Raw genomic sequence first — 20,867 nt, forward strand, 5'->3', positions numbered from 1 at the left:
AGGGTTCCTCTTCACATGTGACACCTCTCAGTTACACTCAGATTTGAGGTACAATTTGAGTCATCTATTCAAACCTACCATTCATCCCCAATCCAATGATTCTGCATTATGAGCAAATTATGGTACATGAAGGTAATAACATGTTCTTGGGGTATACCTAATGATGAAGAGATTGGTTTCAGAGAAACCTGAAAAGATTCCTATGAACTGATGCAGTGAAGTGAGCAGAATTAGTTGAACAATTCACAGAATAACATTAATACTATAAAAACATTTGAAAGCCGTAAGAACTCTGATCAATGCAGTGACCAACCATGATTCCAGAGAATTGATAACATAGCCTGCTGCTCATCTGATGGAAAAGTGACGGATTCATGGTGAAGAATGAGAATATATATATTTGACCATGGTCAATGCAATAATTTGTTTTGCTTAATTATGCATATTTGTTACAAAGGTTTCATTTTCCTTTTTTTCCTCCAATGGGTTGAGGGAGGTAGTAGGGAGAGAAAATAGGTTGTTAATTTCTTTTAAATGAAAATTTGTTTAGAAAAAAGAAAGAAAAAGATATTAGCCTGAATTTCTTCTTTTAGTTACTATTTGCCTGGTCTTGGGCAAATCTCTTTACCTCCTTCAGCCTCAGTGAACTTATTTGTGGAAGTAGAGGTTTGGATTAGATGTTCACTAAGATCTCTTCCAGCTCATTTATTCTATGAATAAATAATATTGTTTTGCTTTTTTATCAGACTAGATACATTCAAATGTTTAAAGGAGACACAGAGGCCGGGGTATTTTAGAGAAGAGGGTCTTTCCTGTTATTCCCACAACATGTCACATGGAGATCTGTACTCACTGTCTATGGGTAAACCTGGCCATGGTCATCATGGAATAAATTTGCACACATTTGCCTAAATATCCCTAGAGTTCTGTGCCCAAAATCTCCCCCTTTAATACCAAAGGGTCATGGGACTTCTAAAAAGTTCTGTGTATGGGGGAAGGGAGGGTAATACGAGCAGAGGGCCTAGAATTTTTTGTTGTTATACACATTTGTGAGAATTTATGACTTGAATGTCTACTTCAGGAACTCCAAGTTGGTAAAAATAATTGTTGAAGCACCCTCCATATTTTAATTACATATTACTTTGACTGTTTATTAATTTTCATGTGGTTCATTCATTCACTTACTGAGCAAAAAAAAAAAATACCCTGCTATGTAAAAGATTCTGTTTACAGCACCATGGGAATGCAAAGATTTAACATTTTTTTTATCATGAAGTTTAGCATGTATGCATATTAATCGACAAATCAAGTGCCTAACATTTCCCAGACATTATCCTATGCATTGAAAGAAAGAAAGAAAGAAAGGAAGGAAGGAAGGAAGGAAGGAAGAATGAAAAAGGAAGGAAGGAAGGAAGGAAGGAAGGAAGGAATGAAGGAAGGTTCTACCCTCAGGGAGCAGGCCTACCCTGGAGAATTGTTTTCATGCAATCATAGAAGAAAGGATACTACTAGTTTTCTTCTATGTAAACTGCCCTCATAGTGAAATTTACCGCCAAAAGCTACCTTCTTCTAATTCATACAACAAAACACTCCAAAACTGAGTGAGTCCACATCAAAGGTCAGAAATGACCTTTTTTCTTTTAGGATATCCCCAAACAGTAAGCCACACAGCAGACAGCCTTCTCTACACCATTTATGAAAGGAGTAATTTATTTCATAAATATTTATCCCAAAGCTTCCTGATTGAGCCAAAAGTAAACAAGAGTTCCAAAACTAGACCCTGGTCCTGGAGAGCAAAAGCATAAGTGAGGGGTGGAAACAGGCAAATTTAGGCTTGATTCCAAGAAAAAGAAACAAAAGCAGAATTTCCTAATGATAAGAACTGTCCAAAATGAAATGGTTGTCTCTGTGAGAGTGTTCAAATAGAAGATGTATATCCATGTTTTGGGTATGGTACAGTGAGGATTCCTTTCAGATATAGTTTGGACTAAGTAGGGGTCTCTTCCAACTCTAAAATTTAGTGACTCTGTGACATTACTTTTAAGGACAAAACCAAAGAAAACTGATGAACATCAGGCCAAAAGAAGCATTCTCAAACTGAACTGTGACCTTGTACTAAATGCCACCTCAGCAACTGCAGGAGAAGGGGATTATGCCTTTTCTCACTTTCTACCAACATCACTGTAACCTGAACTATCATTTGGCAGCAGACTGTCCATCCTGCTATGTCTAGCGTAACAGCTAATGAAAACTTTCAGTGACTAGCAAATTGACAGTTCTGACAGAGTCAGGGGTGAAAGGATAGCAGGAGGCTACTTGTTAATCACACCAGGTGCAGAGAACTTCTAGGGCACAGCTCTCCTCATATGTCCTTGGGTTCTTACACCCACCACCACTAAAGTGTGAGGACTGGCAGCATGCCCTTTCAGAGAAGCTACATCTTCAGAGACTTCTCAGAGAGTAGGTCTTTAAAAAAAAAAGACTAAAAAAATAAGACTAAAGATGAAATACAGAAACCACCTCCTTCCCAAGAGGTGATAGACTTAAAATGTATAATGACACAGTTTTGGATGTGGCCAATGTAGGAATTTGTGTTGTTCAACTGTGAATATTTGTTATGAGGATGTTATTTATTTATGTAGTTTAATGTCTGGGAGACATTCTTATTGAGAGATAATAATTGTTTATGAAAAATCAATCAATCAATCAATTAAAATTATTATGAATAGAACATAATAAACCATGAAGGTTTCCATAAGCTATTGAAAAGGGAAGCAAGCAGAGCCAGTAAGACAATATATACAATGATTATAATAATGCACATACAAAACATTCAAAACTGAATGTTGAAAACAATGTACCAAAAAACCCTCTAACAACTTAGGTCTTCAGAAAGAAATATGAGAAGACATTTCCACCTGTTCCTTTGCAGTGGGGAGAGGAGGATTCATGGACATGGAACTTTTTTTTGTATTGGTCAATTTTTCTGAAAGAAAGAGAGAGAGAGAGAGAGAGAGAGAGAGAGAGAGAGAGAGAGAGAGAGAGAGAGAGTGAGCACTTAGTCAGGGGTTGCCAATTTTTGTAGGAAGTAAGTCTTTCCTGACTCCCTCAGTTGTTAAAGCTCTCATCCTACTCAAATTGCCTTAATGGGACTTATTGTGTGCCCCCAGAAGATAAGCTCTTAACAGTAGAGTTTGTTTTTCTTTTTATTCTTTGTATTCCTTCTATCTAGCACAGTGCTGGATATAGCAGATACTTAATAAATGCTTATTGGACTTGATGAGATTATATTGGAAACTACCAGATGATCTACAAGGGTGAACTCTACCTTATTTTGTATTAGAGTTCCAGGGTCTCTGGCTTCCTACCCCACAATCAGGGTGCTTTTTCTATCTCTGGCTCCAGGTATAAAAATTCCTACTTATGAAGCAAGATGGTGGTCCAAACTCCTTCAACACTCCAACCCCCAATTATAATGCCAGATACACAGTAATTAAATCTTCAAGATAAGATAAAATGATGTCTGTGTAAGGATGGGATCTTCTGAATCAAGAACAGCAGGGACCTTTAATTCTTGGAGGACTCACCCTGAGCCACTTTCCTATCAGACTCCAAAGCAGAAGCTAGCATAAGCTAAGTGGTAGTCTTATGTGTGGGGTTGGAAGGTTGCTCAAACACCCTTAATACTCCAAGAAACAGTTGGCATCAACACTACTTAGTCACATGAAAGAAAGCAGAGGGAGGTATTAAGGAGGGAATTTGTGCTAGTTGCTACTTGAGGCCTGAAGGATAGACATCTCAAAATGGAAGTGGGACCAGTCTCATACCACAGAAGTTATTCAGAACAGGGACTCCACTATTTGAGTTGTTCTCTCAAACAACCTGGGCTCCCAAAAGAAGGAATAGGCTAGGACTGGGCCATCTGCAGTCATCTTTACCTTTGTCTTGCCACTGTACTCCTATGACTGGAGAAGAGAGTGAGGCTGATGACTTTGAGCAGCTCTGCCTCACTCAAATCTGATTCATGGGTAAACCAACATGTCACTCTTGTGATGTCATTAGTCCCTTTTGAGAATGAAGGATGAACAACAATAGACTGGGACTCTGCCCAGGCAGCCACATGACAATAACAGTAGATGATAAAAAAATTAAGTAGGCTGAAAATAAGCAGCCTCTTGCCTAGGGACCCAGATCTCTGGGTCATTTGGCAGAGATATGCCTGGTTTTTTAGTGACTCTGCCCAAACACCTCTGTCTTACCTCCACTCTGCAAGAAGCACACGTGGGTTTTGCCCAGACTAGGCCATGCTTCATCCTCTAGGCTTTGCTACAATGCATCTGAGCAAGTAGTTACCTTTCTCCTGTCCCTCTTTTCATCTCCCTTTCATATTCCCTATCTTAATGTAAGCTAAGGGAAGAGACTATTTCATTTCATTTCATTTCATTGCATTTCATTTACTTTTCTTTTCTTTGTATTTTCATTGCTTAAGCGAATGTTTAATAAATTTCAATTGAATTTTAATTAAATTTATTAAATTAAAATTAATTTTAATTAAATAAATATTTAATAAATACTTGTTATTTTGACATGACTTGAGGAGAGCTTGAGGAGGAAAGGAAGTATTCTGAAAGAAAAGGGCAATCTGAAAATGGGCCTATACACATCACTACATTGATCCAAAGAAAAAAGATCTTGGAAACCAACCTAGGATCTGCTTCAAACCTAAAGGTTCCTGAGAGCAGGAAGCCAGACCAGTGAACTTCACATCTTCTATCTGAAAAGACTGAGTCATCTCTGTAGCCCAGTGTGAAGTGGTTTGTACTACCAATAAAAAGAATATCCAGAGAGTATGTGACTGAGAATACAAGAAAAAAGCTGGAACACCAAAGATATCAATATCAAGAGAAAAAAAAAACCAGTAACAACCTAAAATGCAATCAGATAAACCCAATAGAGATGATTCTAAAAATCCAAAGGAAAAATGAGCAAAACTAGAGAGAGGAACCAACTAGTAAATGTTACAATCTGAAGGAAAGTGAACCAATAGTGGTCAATTATATAATGAGTCCTGTGTTCCCAACAGAGATCATAGATCAATAAGATAAACCCCTGAATGGCTCAAAAGAGACATAAAACTCATAAAGGAAGACACTATGAATGAATTTAGGTAAAAAAAAATGAAAACTTTCAATTCAGAAAATAGAGGACTCCAACTATAATTATAAAATGGAATTCACACACTAAAACAAATTGCACCTATGATTGAAAAGTCTCTCCAAAGAAGCGAAAGGAAGAATAACATACTTAGAAAAAAAAACCTTCCAAGAAGTGGAGGAAATTTTGGCAAAAGAGAAACAAAAGGCAAAATGTTGAAATAATAGATGCATTCTGCATAAGCCAAAGCAACAGAATCAGAAGAGAGGTTAAAAAACAAATGACCATAAAGAACAGACTAAGTAATAAACATAATTATTAATGAATTACTTTTATATAAAAAGAAGACTGAACTACAAAAAGAAAGACCATCAAGGGATTGAAAAAAGAACCTAAGGGGCTAAAGATATCAGGGAAACTTAAAGACTGCCCAGATAAGCAAAGTTGGAAAAGTTGAACTGAGGTACCATAGACTAACTGTCACCATCCTACGTATGGACCAAATAGTGTGTGTGTGTGTGTGTGTGTCTGTGTGTGTGTGTGTGTGTGTGTGTGTGAAGAATAGAACAGAAGATTGCATTACCAGGTGTTAGAAGACAGAGAGAAGTGGGTGATGCACATTGTTAGGCTGGAATGAACCAATTTGAAGATAGTTCTTGAAATAATAGAGAATTTACTGAAAAGAGAAGAATAGGAGTATCCCGAGTATATGCATTTAGGTAACCCATAAGAGTCTGCAAGAGAAATATACAACAGCACTCTTCTTTTATACAGATAATGGAACAGTAAAATTTCTAAGTATCTAAAAGTAACTCTTGTGTAATACAACTATTTCTCTGAATTTGTTTCAATACAACCTCTTATCAGAACCATTATCTCATTATTTCTTCATCGGCAAGTTTACCATGACCTAGGTGCATTGAGATAACATTGGCAAAACAATTGGTTTAGTATGGTTCCGGTATGTGCACCTGATCCTGCCAGAAACTTTAAGAAATTTTAGAATGGTATTCCCTAAGACTATTGTATGTTATAGTATAACCTCTCTAAAATATAGCATGTTCTAATTTAACCCTCACTTATTCCTTCTATACCTACCACGCCCAAGATTGAAAAGTGATCAGTCCCATTGTCTATTTGCATTAGAATAATATTAATAGCTGGCATTTATATAGTGCTTTAAAGTTTGAAGAAAGCTTTGCAAATATTATCTAATTTTATCATCACAGACCTGGAGGTAGATGCTCTTGTGAGCTTCATTTTACAGAGGACAAAATAGGCAGACAAGTTATTTGTCCAGGGTTGCATAGCTAGTAAGTATCTGAGGCTAGATTTAAACCCAGGTCTTCCTGATTCCATGTCCAGCTCTATCCACCTTACCACTTACTTGTCTTATTAGTAGGCAGTCAAGGAGTCAAGAGACGGGGATTACAGTAGTGACTGGGAAAAACTGGGACAAGGACACCCACGGGATGCCCTCTTGTCTTAGAGGGGTGGGATATAATATAGCTGAAGAGCATTCCTATACGAGAGGAGAGATGAGCCAGTGGGGGAATATGGGGATCTTCACAATGAACTTAGTTTGGAAAAAGTTTGCTAATTGGGAGTCTGCCTTTTCCCTCCTCAAAAAATACAAGGGTTCTTATTAATCCGGTACATGTGATATCCACCCCCAACCCCCAGTTGAAGGTAAGATCCTTGGGAGAAGACACTGTTTCATTTGCATGGATACCTACTAAATGTTGAGTGAATGAAAGAATGAATTAAATATCTACAAAACTTAACATCCTCTCTAATTTAGTAGGGTGAAGAACAGAACAGAAGATTGAGTTAACAGGTGTTAGAAGACAGAGGGAAGTGGGTGATGCACATTGTTAGGCTGGAATGAACCAATTTGAAGATAGTTCTTGATATAATAGCTTGCAAATGTGATGAACAAGATAATTTCTTATAAATGTAATGGGACCTGGCCAGTAGAACTCCATCTTCAGAGTACGTGTAGTATGCTCTGCCTGTTGCCAACCCACGTGTAAGATGCTGAAGATCCTGTTTCTTGAAAGGCATGATGAAGTCCAGTGGAAGAGCCCTGCTCCTTAATTAGGAACATGCACGGCATTTTGTAATTGGTGCTATCTAGCTAGCTATGTACTGAAGAGATCGGTTGTTAACTGACTCCTGACCTGGAATTGAGGTGCATTCAAAAGGTAGACACCAGCCATCACTAGGTTCTTTTCTTGCCCTTTTGTGCCTGGCTACTGCCGAAATGAGAAAGATATGCTGTAAGTTTGAATAGTGAGAGCCGAAAAACAGGCCCTTTCTACATTTGGCAGGGATGCAGTCCTATCTGTTCTTTGCCTCGGAGTCTAGTCTTTCCTGATATCAGGTGGAGTATTGGAGATGGCTTCAACTTTATGAACTTCAGAAGGTCAGAATGGCAAGTCCCTAGAGGTTCAGGATTCAGGGCCAGATGGTGAGAAGCAAAGCCCTAAGCAACCTGTTCACTTGAGCATAGAGCTGCCAAAAGGGTGCTGCAGTAACTTATCCATCAGTCATACTAAATAGATAAGGGAATTTGAGGGCTAGGATGGTCTGTAGAAATTGCTTTAATTTTGAGCTTATTCTTCCTAATTACTAATGTGATATAGGGGAGATTATGTCCTCAGGTGTCGGGGGAAAGTTTGTATTTCTTTTCTTACTATTTCTTTGGAGTAAATATTCCTCAGTAAAATATAATTTATTTTACTTGATTAAATAAAACTAAGTGCTATAAACACTGGTGATTGCTATTGAGGAGAACACATCAGAATGGTGGCTTGGGCTGATATCATTAGAGACTAATATAGCCACCTATCAGGGGAACCTCTAAAAGCCTGAACGGGGGTCCCCTTCCTTAATCGGAGAATTCAGTGTGCTAGCATACATATGTGTTGAGAGTCTAGAGTAAGGCTAGAGTGTGTTGTTGCTAAGTCATTTTAGTCATGTTAGACTCTTTGTGAGCCCATTTGGAGTTTTCTTCGCAAAGAAACTGGAGCGGTTTGCCATTTTCTTCTCCAGATCATTTAAAGATGAAGAAACTGAGGCAAACAGGGTTAAGTGACTTGTCCAGGGTTACAGAAATAGTAAGTATCTGAAGTCTTCCTGACTTCAGGCCCAGGCACTCTCTGTATGGGCTCTGTCAAAAAGATAAATGGAAACCAATGCTTTTCTTTTCTATACTTAGTTCCAGAGAATGTGAGGCAGGGGAATAGAAACCACAATCATTTCACATCTTGATGGATTAATATAAAAATCACCCAGTCACCTGGTAGCCTGATATTAGAAAGTCTCCAACCATCATACAAAGACGTAGCAAACAGTCTCATCCACTGTTGTAACAGCTACTTGGATAAGAGACCCTGCAGTTTTGTATAAACTGCTTTCACAATTATATAGGTATTTAATTCTTTTTCCTTGTCTCACCCTTGGATATGGAATATTTTCTTATTCTGCTAATAAATCCCACCATTGCATACAAAATAGTCCCATTTTCTCTCTAGACTTGTCCTTCTCTTTCTCTCCTCCTGTGAAATGATTTACTCTTCTGTTGCCACAGAATGCTGCTAACTGGCTCTGTGCTTAAGTGGGCCTGAAATATTATAAAAACCAAGGCTGTACCTGAGAAACCTGAATTTGCTATCATGGAAAGCAGATTCCCCAGCATGCTAATACACCTCTTTACTTTCAGCTTGGCCCTCTATCTTTGAACCACAGTCATTGGTCCTCCTGCTGATGAATGTACTTCCGCCAAGAGGTTGAAAGAATTTCCCACCAAGGGAAAGTAGAATGGTGTGTATGGTTAAGAGTTTTCTGTTGCTGTTGATTTTTTTTAATATTATTTTTTTAATTTTATTTTTTAGGCAATTGGGGTTAAGTGACTTGCCCAGGGTCACACAGCTAGTAAGTGTCAAGTGTTTGGTCTGAGGCCGGATTTGAACTCAGGTCCTCCTGACTTCAGGGCTGGTACTCTATCCACTGCGCCGCCTAGCTGCCCCTTACTGTTGATTTTTAATGACTAGTATGGTTTAAAAAAATCTTTTGTCTAAGAAATTAAAGGCAAAATAAAAACAGGGTTTCTTCACAAGCCATTTTATTTGCAAACCTATCTCTTTAAGATTTTTTTCCCCTTTTTTATTTTTGGAAAGACAAATCAGTATTGTCTTTAGCAAATAATTGAGTAGACTAACACTAATGGTTCACATTTACAAAGCAGCTAAGATCTTATCTTCTCAAGAAACCCCTGAAACTTTAGTGCCTTCTCTCTATTATCTTCATTTTTTTCTTTTATATAGCTTGTTTTATACATAGTTTTTGCATGTTGTCTCTCCCCGCCCCCCCATTAGACTCTAAGTTCCTTGAGAACAGGAAATCTTTTTTGCCTTTCTTTGTATCTCTAGCACTTAGCATGATGTTTAGCACTTAGTAGGTGCTTAATAGTGTAATATACATTATTAATTAATTTGATCCTCATAGGAAACTTCTGATATACCTATGGAATTTTGAGTACGATAATCCTTTTACTTAGGAAAAAGACTCAAAGCAGTCTTATATTTACCTAAAATAATGCAGCTAGAATATGGTAATTCTAGAACTGGACCCCTAATCATCTTGACTTGAAGTCCAATGATTAAAAACATACAAAGCTGCTAAGAATCTGTCAGAATGTAGTAATGTGGACCTACTATGTAGGCTGTGTAATGTGCAAGGTAGTGTCCCCCAAATAGGGGTTAAACAAGGTTCCAGCCTGCAGGAGCCTATAGTTTAATGGAGGAGCTAAGATAAACACAAATAAACATTTAGAGAAAAAAAATAAATGTTTTATTATTTGATAATTTCTAGATGGATATTAAGAATTCAGGAAAAAGAAAGGGTAAGTGCATGCTGGGGTTGTCAGAAAAGGCTTCATGGAGGAGAGAACAATTGAATTGGGCCTTAAAGGATGGGTAGAATTTATATAGGTTACAAGGTGGTGGAAGTGGGGCTCAGCAGAGCAGAACAATATCAGTTTGGACACAAAACCAGGAAAGGACATAGCTTATGTGAGGGAAATCAAATGGACCAACCTGGAAGGGCGATGAGATATACTAAAGGAGGAGGGTTAAGGTTATCAAGTTCTGGATTTGATCACGGCAAATGTGTGGACTTCTCCCAAAATATTATGAGAAATAAGAATTAAGGTATCAAGTAAAAGAGATGCCCAGGAGAATTTTGCTTTTTTCCTCTTTACTCCTATAAAGCCCCCGTGCAAAAAAACCCCAAAAACAAATAAGCAACAACGACAACAAAAAAACCAACTCCTTGCTGTCAAAGCAGTTATTTTTATATAAACAGCAATCTGTATTATGGTGTGTAGAAGACTTCATAATGATGGCCTAGCCAGACTGAATCTTTTACTCATAACTTGTCTATATTCAGTATGTGGCTAAGGTGGTCAGAAACAACACACCAGAATGAATAGGGGACTTAAACGATGCTTTCTGGACAGCAGTGAGATATGTTCTTGAGCCAGTTTTTATTGGCAGTTGAGGATTCCGCTCTGTATAACTGATAGCTTAACACCTGGCATTGAAGCTGAATGTAAAGGCCACTAGGTGGCACAGTGGTGGAGTCAGGAAAATCTGAGTTCAAATCCCGCCTCAGATACTTACTAGCTGTGTGACCCCTGGGCAAGTCACTGAACCTCTCTTGTCATAGTTTCCCCATCTTTAAAATGGGGATAATAATGACACTTGCCTCCCAGGGTAGTTGCAAGGATTAAAGGAGCTAATGTATATAAAGTGCTTTACAAACCTTAAAATACCATATGAATAATAGCTATTATTCTAATTTGCTCTTAAAAATACAGTTTTATTAAAAGCAAGATATATGCACCAGATTATTGGGGGAAAGTGTTCTGTAATAAAAGGGCTGCCATATGGAAAAGGGATTAGATTTCTTCTGCTTGGATCCAGAGTCAAATACTAGAATCAATGGGTAAAAATTAGAAGACACATTTTGGTTCAATACTAGGATAAGACTAGGTGGTGCAATGGATAGAAAACTAGACATGGAGTTAGGAAGACCTGAGCTCAAATCCAGCCTCAGACACTTGATATCTGTGTAACCATGAATAAGTCACTTAACCTCTATCTGCCTCAGTTTCCTTATCTATAAAATGAGGACAATAATATCAACTGGGTTGTTGGGAGGATAAAATGAAATAACATATGTAAAGTACTTTATAAGCCTTAAAGAGCTGCATAAATGCTAGCTAGAGAAGAATACTGTATCTGGAGCTGGGAAGGCCTAAGTTTACACACTTGCTGGCTGTGTGACCCTAGGCAAGTCACTTAATCTCCTTTCAGCCTCCAGTCTACTCATCTCTAAAATACTTCCCAGGGTTGTTATGAAGATCAAATGAGATAATATTTATAAAGTGCTTTGCAACTTTAAAGGGGTATATAAATGCTTGCTGTCAGGGTATAAGGCAGGACTTTCTCACTATCGGAACCATTCAAAAATGGACTAGACTACCTCCAGAGACAGAATTCCTGGACACAGGAGACATCTTAGCAGAGGGTAAATGACTGCTTTTATAGCATCTTGTGGAAAGAATCCTTGAATAGGGAAGGGCAATGCTATGACTCTATGATTCCAAGGCAGGCAGCATAATAGAATGAAATAAATAACAGCTTTGGCATTAGAAAACCTGGGTTCAATCCCAGGTCTGTCATTTTTATCCATATGACCTTGGACAAGTTACTTTCCACTGCTATGTCTCTAAATTGTTTAATACTGCCTTTTATTCAGACCATGAGGGCTATAAGAATCATGATGATTGCTTCCCAAAGGAGGTTGGGGAAAGTATCAAGTCGATTTTAGCTGAACCTGAAATGAAAGGTGAAATTAGATGTATAAAGAGAGGGAAAGACCCCCTAAACAAAAGGAAAGATGTGAATAAACCTACAGATATAGAAATGCATATGATGTTTCAGGAACATATTAGGAGTTCAATTTAATGGTAGAGAAGGTTTATTTAGAGGAGTAGTAGAAAATATAGAGAAATAGGTAAGGTCCAGATTGTGGAGGGCCTTGAATGCCTATCTTGTGTGCTAGTCACATAACAATTTCTCTGCTAAATTTTTCACAGGATCATAGATGTAGAGCTGAAAGCAACCTTAGATGTCATCTAGCTCAATTCTCACATTTCACAGATGAAGGAAATGAGGCCCAGAAAAGGTTAAGTCATGTGTTCAAGGTGACAAAGATAGCAAGTGACAGAGCCAGTATTCAAGCTCAGGTTTGCTGACTCCATGGTTAGCCCACTTTCCACTGCCATGTTTCTCCGTTTTTATTGCCACCTAGATTATACACTTGCTGAGAACAGAGACAATTCCTTATAATTATTTGTATCCTCCATTATGTCTACTACTTAACCCAGGAATAACTAGTATTTGTCATTTGAACTTATTGAATGATTAATAATTTCTATTACAAAACAATAAAAGTGATGCAATAAGTTAAATACTGACTTTGAAAGTTAACTAAAAAAAATCTGAGAGTGCAATTGCAAATTATTTTTATTATGAAAAGAGGAGATTCTAGAAAAACATTTAAAAGAAATTGTGACTAAATGAGCTAATGAAAGGGATCAAGGGCTCATCAATAACAAATATGCCACATGATTGATAATTTACACTTTAATGCTGGGAGGTGAGAAAACATTTACCTATTGGGTGACTGAAATGAGAAAACAAATTACATATTTTTTAAATGTCTGATAGATATCAATCCTGATCTCTGTCCCAAAATTATATTTTTCACTTTGACCATCTGACTCAAATAGCTGTTATTACTTGCACTGAAGATAAATATTGAATCATTTCATTCTGAAAAAAGATGCTGAACAGATCACATAAGAAGGATGGCAGAAACAGATTAATGTGACTAATAGGCTGCCATGGATCTGCATGTGGTTGATATGAAAGCTAAAAGTCTGGTGGGACAGTTGTCCAGTTGTTTAGGCAGAAACTGACACACAGCAAGGACATAGGAAAGTGAAAGCTAGCCCCTAAAAGACTGAGCCTGAGGAAGACTAGACAATGCTATGGTTTTTCACAAATAACAGGGTTTGAGGAAGAAAACTTAGAAGAAAGTGAAGGATGCTGGGGTGGATAGAAGGGAAAATGGCTTAGGGTTTCACATCAGAAAAAGAATCAGTCAATCAATGGGTGCCATCAATGCTTCATGTATGTTAGGTACTGGGAATATAAGTACAAAATCAAGAAAATCCCTTTGCTTAAGTTGTTCTATTCTAGAGAGAGGTGGTGGTGGTGGTGGTAATAGTAGGATATACAATGTTCAAAGATAAATACGAGACGTATATACATATATACACATATACATACACACATGTATATGTACATATATATATATATATACACACATGATTATATATTTATATAATACATATATATGTATAATGCATACACACACACATGAGATAAAAATGAGGGGGATGGACTGGCACTAACAAATAGGAGATGCAGTGAGAATGTAGCGTGGGATTCCAAGATACAGAGCTAAGGAGGGAAACCATTAAAGGCATAGGGGAAGTCCATGCAAAAGCACAAAAGCTAGGAGAGGGATTTTTATATAAGTGAAACAAGTAGCCCAGTTTGACTGGACAGACCATGTGAAATAAAAGGTGAGTAGGTTGGAGGAAGAAGATGAGGAGTCCCCAAGATAAATCATTGTAGAGAATATGAGACCCCTAGTTAATCCTGCATAATTTAGGTCAACAAAAGCTTTTTCAGCTGTGATCAGGAAATGCACATATTCAAACAATTTAAGAAGCCTTATGACCTGGCCTGTCTAATTTTAAATGATTTCTTTTTTTCTCTTTTGAGAGATGATTTCTTTCTTATATGTTTCTCTCTATAATTATGCAGCAATTGTCCATACATTCAGAAGTCAGGAATACATAAGAATATATTATAAAATTCCTTATTCTAATGCTTTGCCTTGCTCAGAGAATAAATTCGTGGTTGAAGAGCTATCCTGTAAGATTTCCCCAGTTACAATAAGTTTTATTGCTTTCCTAAACCATGGGTAAAAGAAAGCATAAATCAAGGGGTTCATAGCAGAGTTATAATAAGCAAACCAACAAAGGATTTCATAAATATAGGCAGGGGTGACGAAGCCTATGAATGCATCAATCAATGCATCAATAGAATAGGGTAACCATGAAATCAGAAATGCAATCACCGCAATGCCTAGTGTTTTTGCTGCTTTTCTCTCCCTCTTGGACACTCTGGCTTTGTAACTGTCTGAGGATGAAGATCCTCCTTTACTACTTATGTTTTCAATCTTTCTAGCTTGGAGTTTAGCTACAAGAAAAATCTTAGAGTAAAGAATGACCATAACCAGGGTGGGGACGAAGAATAACAAAAAATCTACCAGCACCCAACTTTGATTCACATAAACCTGACAACTCCCTACACAGGTGAGGGCACTTATTAATTCCTCCAATCCGTCGTCATTGGCACCCGTATAGAAAACAGAACCACTGTAAGTAATTGGGATAATCCAGGAGAAAGCAATGCACAACCCAGAAACATTCACTGTGAACTTGGTTGGATAGACCAGAGGGTCAGTAACAGCAATATATCTGTCAATGGAGATGAAGCACAAATGAAAGAGGGAAGCATAGCAAAATGCTGTGTCCCCACAGCTATGAAATGTGCAGAAAGTCTCCCCAAAATACCAGCAACTCTCCACCGACCTCACCATGCTGAAAGGCATCACAGTGGCTCCCACCAAAAAGTCAGCACAAGCCAAGGAGGCAATGAGAAAATTGGCTGAAGAGTGCAGCTGCTTGAAATGGAAGATAGAAATCATTACCAGGAGGTTTCCAAACACTGCAAGCACAGCCCCAGAGCCAAACACCACATAGAGAATCATGCGGGGTCCTTGGGAATAAGGATTTTTAATACAGGACCCATTTACGTTTTCAAAGCAGAGCTGTGTAGCTGCTGACTGGGACTCAGAGCTGCTACTCATGATTCTTCTCTTAGAAACATGGAGTATCTGTGTTCTTGATGATCACGAAATTCTCAGTTCTCCTACAAAAAGATATTACATTTAAATAAATAAAATCATTTAAGTTAATGTCCAAAAGTTTTCCCTATTACCTCACCTGAATGCACTATGATCCTTTCCTGTTTCATCTATAAACTCCAAATTTTTATGTGTAATCGATGAACCTATAACTATTAATGATCTCAGTAAATAAATGAAAACAAAGCAAAATATTAACTGTAAGCACATCTACTTTGGATGTGCATAAGCAGAGAAAATGCCATACCTGCTCCTATGATAACATTTCTTCTTAATCTTCTGGTCCTGTACCTCAAACAGCTTCACTTTGTCAAAAGCAGGGAGATATGACATGATTATGCTGCTGCTGAATCACCTTTTATTAGAGTTGCCTCCCCTATGTTGTCAGATTAGATTAATGCCCAAAGCACATTTTACTTTCAGGGGCTTTGCCAAAGAAGTCTCATCTACCGAAAACCCTTAAGACAGAATCCCTGTAGTGTAAGGTGTGAACTGAGAGGCCAAACTTTTTTTTTCTAGGAATCATTATCTAGGAAGTTTCCTACAAAGGTATAGTTTATATTCCAGTAACATATACACATATATGTATAAGCACATATGCATATACCTATGTATATAACAATACACAGCACATGCATGTAATGATATAAATTGCACGTCTATACATGCATGTTTACACATTATGTATGGCTATATAATATATGCATTGTATAACATATCTCCAATTCATGGATTGTCTAGACCAAAATAATAGTTACCAAATTCCTGCCTACTATATTCAATAAATTCTATATTCTAATAATTCTACGAATGTTATATATGTTATATATGGATCTCATTGTACTAATAATTCTACAAATGTTATATATGTTATATAAACATACATTATTGTGCATGCACATACATATGCACAATGCAGTATAAACATGTAAGTAGATGCATGTTTGTGCACATGCAGGTATATAGGCCCACACATATTTATTGTAAAATATGTATTATACACATGTATGTGCACATGTACACACATATTTGTGTTTGTGTGCATGTACTACATGACACCAGTTGTCCTTTCACTTAGCGTACCAGCAACTCTCTGAAACTCTGAGTTGCAGAGCAGGTACTGCTCTGTATTGGTAGATAGAACTTGCTATGTTAAAGAAATCACATGCCTGGTCAAAAACAACAACAATAGCAACCCATATATGCCTATGTTAATAATTCTCATATTAGAATTGATCTATAGCCACAAATCCCAACAAAGATTTGCAAAATTTCTAACATCCAGCATTTAGCACAGTGCAGGGAGTTTAATAAATGCTTGTTGACTAGCTGCCATCTTCAAGGATTCAACAAATTAATAAATTGCTCATTAGATAGGAACCTAAATTCTAGCAGAAACCTGGCAATCGTTCCCAATGATTGTCTCCTTATGTTTTGGCCTCTTGGGTGTCTATATTAAATAAGACAAGACAATCCTTTTGTACACAGCCGGAGATCCATAAAAATATACGAGCAACAAAAAATAATGATCCACAGTTTTTAATAGGAGCCCAACCTAGGAGGACATCCGAGGTAGAAGTGAGGAGAATATAATTCAGGGCAGTGTTATTTGAAATGGATGTAGAACACCACCCCAAGGTGGACAATGGTCTCTGAGATTTCTCTGAGATCTAGGTAATTTTCCTATGTTTCCTTAGAACCCTGTTGGAGTAAACTAAGGAAATGTGAAGATGTCTTGGCAGCCTGTCTATATTTGAAAAAACTTGCATTCAAACAATGGGTGTCCAGACTGCTAGAGTTAGCCTTAAACTGTGAAATAGCCCCTACTATAGTATGTTTCAGTGTTTGCTCATTTGCTCATGTAACAGCTCATATCAAGGAGGGTTGGATTAGATATTCTCTAAGGTACCTTCATGATCTTCTATTCCATTATTTCATAGATAGGAAGGAAGGAAGGAAGGAGAAAAGAAGGAAGGCAAAAAGAAAAAAAAATATTAAGCACCTACTATATACCCAGCACTGTACTAGGCACTTTACAAATATCTCATTTGATTCTCATAGCAGCCCTAAGAGATAGAGGTATTATTATCTCCCCTTTATGTTGAAGTTACTGAGGCAGGCAGAGGTAAAGTGACTTGCCCAGGGTCACACAGTGAAGTGTGTGAGACCAGATTTGAACTCAGGTCTTCCAGACTCAAGGCCCAGTACTGTATCCACTATACCACCTAACTGCAGGGGGATTAGTTTTTCCTTACTTAATGTATATAGATATTTGTCCTAACAGTTTGTTGAGTTACTTTTTAGTAACAGTACACTAAGCCTTGGACAGTATCCTATAGTGAAAAAAGCATGTACCCAGACTCAGAAACCATGAGTACTAGCATTGGCCTTGGCATTATCTGTCTTTGATTTGGAACAAGAAAATTCAGTTTTTTGGACTGGAACTTTCTAACTTCCAATGAAATCAAATGAGTAATATGGGTTAAAAAAAAACAAGTTGCTTAGCCTCTATCTGCCTCAGTATCCTTAGCTGTAAAATTGGGATAATAATAACACCTAACTCCCAGGGTTGTTGTGAGATTCAAGTGAGATATTTGTAAAATACTTAGCATAGTCCCTGGTATATAGTAGGGGCTCAAATGCTAATTTCCTCCTTTCCTTCCATCTTTCCTTTCTTCCTTTGCTCTTAATTGCTCATTGGTAGGCTGAGACAACATAGTAAAAATGATAATACCACCCAAATTAATTTATTTATTCAGTGCCATCAAACTACCAAGAAATTACTTTATAGAGCTAGAAAAAATAATTAAAAATTCATTTGGAGGGACAGAAGCCAACAATATTAAAGGAATCAATTCTTTAAAATGGAAAGGAAGGGGATCTAGCAATATCTCAAACAAAATACCAGATCTATAAAGCTGTAATTGTCAAAACAATTTGGTGCTGGCCAAGAATCAAAGAGGTTGATCAGTGGAACAGAATAGTTACATAGTATAGTACGGAAACAAATGAACACAGCCATCTAGTATTTGACAAACCCAAAGATTCTGGCTATTGGTACAAGAGCTCACTACATAACAAAAATTGTTAGGAAGACAGGAAAGCCATCTGGTATAAACTAGGAATAAACCCAGACTTCACATTGTATTGCAAGATAAACTCAAAATTGGTGCATGATTTAGACATAAAGAGCAACATAAGCAAGATAATTGACTGGGAAAGAAATTATCTGTCAGACAATTGGATAGGGGAAGAGTTCATGAGCAAATGAGAGAGAAATGAAAGAGAGGGGAAAGGGGAGGAGGAAGAAGGGAGAGGGAGAGGGATGTTTACAGGAGGTAACATGGATTATTTAAATTATATAAAATTAAAAATGTTTTGCACAAATAAAACCAATGCAGCTAAAATTAGAAGAAAATCAGGAAATTGGAGAAAATCTTTGCAGCAATTTTTTTTCTGATACATCTCATTTTTAAAACACATAGGGAAAAAGTCAAATCTATAAGAATAAGAACATCATACTCCAATTGATAAATGTTTAAAGGATAGGAATAGACAGTTTTCTGAGGCAGAAATCAAAGCTATCAATAGACATATGAAAAAGTGCTCTTAATCACTGATAATTAGAGAAATGTACATAAAACAACTCTGAGGTACCACTTCACACCCATCAGATTGGCTAGGATAACAAAAAAAGGAAAATGATAAATGTTAGAGGGAATATGGGAAAATACACATATTAGTGTCTCGTTGATGGAGCGGTGTAGTCTAACTATTCTCCAAAGAAATTTGGAATTATGCCCCCAAAACTATTAAACTGTGCATACCATTTGACCCAGCAATACCACTACTAGATCTGTATTCCAAAGAGATCAAAGAAAAAGGAAAAGGACCCATGTACACAAAAATATTTATAGTAGCTCTTTTTTCACAGTGAGAAAGAATTGGAAGCTGAGACTATGCCTTTATTTGGGGAATGGCTGAATAAGTTGTGGTATATAAATGTAATGGAATATTATCATGCTATAAGAAATGATAAAAGAGATGTTTTCAGGAAAAACAAACAAACCTAGGAAGACCTCTGTGAACTAATGCAAAGTGAAGTAAACATAACAATCTATATAGTAATAGCAGTATTGTAAGGACAATCAACTTTGAAAGACTTAGTAACCCATCAACACGATAACATACCACAGTTCCAAAGAACTCATGATAAGACATTCTATCCACCATCAGAGACAGAACTGATGGACTCAGAGTACAGATTGAAGTATATATTTTTTTCTTTTTCTTGCTTTAAAAAAAAGTCATGGCTAACAAGGAAATTTGTTTTGCATGACTATACATGTTTGTAATACAAATCTGTAATACATAAATGTAATAGGTTTTGTTTTTCTTGCCTTATCAATAAGCAGGGAAGTACATAGGAGAGGGAGAAAATTTTCAAGTAAAAAAAAAGAATAAAAGTCTCTATGCCTTAAAAATAATTTAAAAATAAAAAAATAAAAAAGAATCATGCAGTGTCCCTGTTTATCTCTTTTAATCATGTATATTTTACTATTATCTTTTCTGAAATTATGATTGTTGCCCTTGCTTTTCTTTCTTTTTTTGTACAACTCAAAGCATAAAATCTTAGCCCTTTATTTTAATACTGTATTTTTCTTGCAAACAACATATTGTTAGATTCTGTTTTCTAATCCATTCTGCTATTCTCTTCTGTTTTATGAGTGAATTCATCCCATTCATATCCACAATTTTGATTGTTAATTTCATATTTCTTTTCATTTTAGTCTCTACTTTTCTTCTCTTTGCCACTCATCCCATCTTTACAAAGAATAAGATGGTAAAAGAGAAATGTGCTTAACACTAGTGATCTATATTTGAAGTTATTTGCTTTCTTTCTACTGCCTCTCTTTTCTTCCCTATATTCTGCACTAATCTTGACTTGGTCCAGTCCCCTGGTAGTTTAGGTTTAATACTGGAATAAAATGAGAGACTCAGATATCATTGAAGTTATATTAAAATGAAACTTACTGAGCCACAGAAGGAGAATGCTATTCAACAAGGATAGATATTGAGGATACTTTTAGTTTATTTATCTCAGTGAATCTCCCTTGCCTTGGTTGCCCACTATTTCCCACCAGCCAAACAGCAGAGAAAGCATGTGCAGTCCTCATGGATGTTTTGTACTCAGAATGTTTTTGTCCTCAGGTGTGCTGCTTGGTTTCAACTCCCCAGGACAAGATGTCTCTCCCAGGATAACCTCATCACTCCTAAACTCACCACCATGTTGCTAACTCAAGCCTTGATTGATACCACCTCTCTCAGCCTCCTTTCCTCTCTAATGGAGGACTGGTGAGTGGAGAACCAAACTTCTCCTAGTGCTTTCCTTTATGGAGGGCAGAAACTTCTCTCAGCTCACTCTACCCTGGATCTGTTGCCTGATGTGGTTTTAACTCAATGTAACTGGTTTAACAAGATGCCTCTGAGCTGGGTAACCCCTACTCCTCTGCCCTTCCACTTCTCTACTTCCTTTTATGTGCTATCTCCCCCTTTGACCTGTAAGTTCCTTGAGGGCA

The 20,867-nt window shown here is 37.1% G+C and overlaps 1 protein-coding gene across 1 annotated transcript; it reads right to left on the reverse strand.

Moving 5' to 3' along the window:
• Positions 1 to 14,175: 14,175 nt before the first annotated feature.
• LOC110208958 (trace amine-associated receptor 6-like) lies at positions 14,176 to 20,577 on the reverse strand. Its single transcript, XM_020987171.2, has 2 exons — positions 20,572 to 20,577; positions 14,176 to 15,240 (listed from the first exon to the last, which is right to left on the reverse strand). The coding sequence occupies exons 1-2, from the start codon at positions 20,575 to 20,577 to the stop codon at positions 14,176 to 14,178; spliced, it is 1,071 nt and encodes a 356-aa protein (XP_020842830.2).
• Between the last annotated feature and the right edge of the window lie 290 nt (positions 20,578 to 20,867).

The sequence above is a fragment of the Phascolarctos cinereus genome, unplaced genomic scaffold, assembly GCF_003287225.1.
Source record: "Phascolarctos cinereus isolate Bilbo 61053 unplaced genomic scaffold, phaCin_HiC Scaffold_5;HRSCAF=322, whole genome shotgun sequence".
In the NCBI taxonomy this organism is placed as follows: domain Eukaryota; kingdom Metazoa; phylum Chordata; class Mammalia; order Diprotodontia; family Phascolarctidae; genus Phascolarctos; species Phascolarctos cinereus.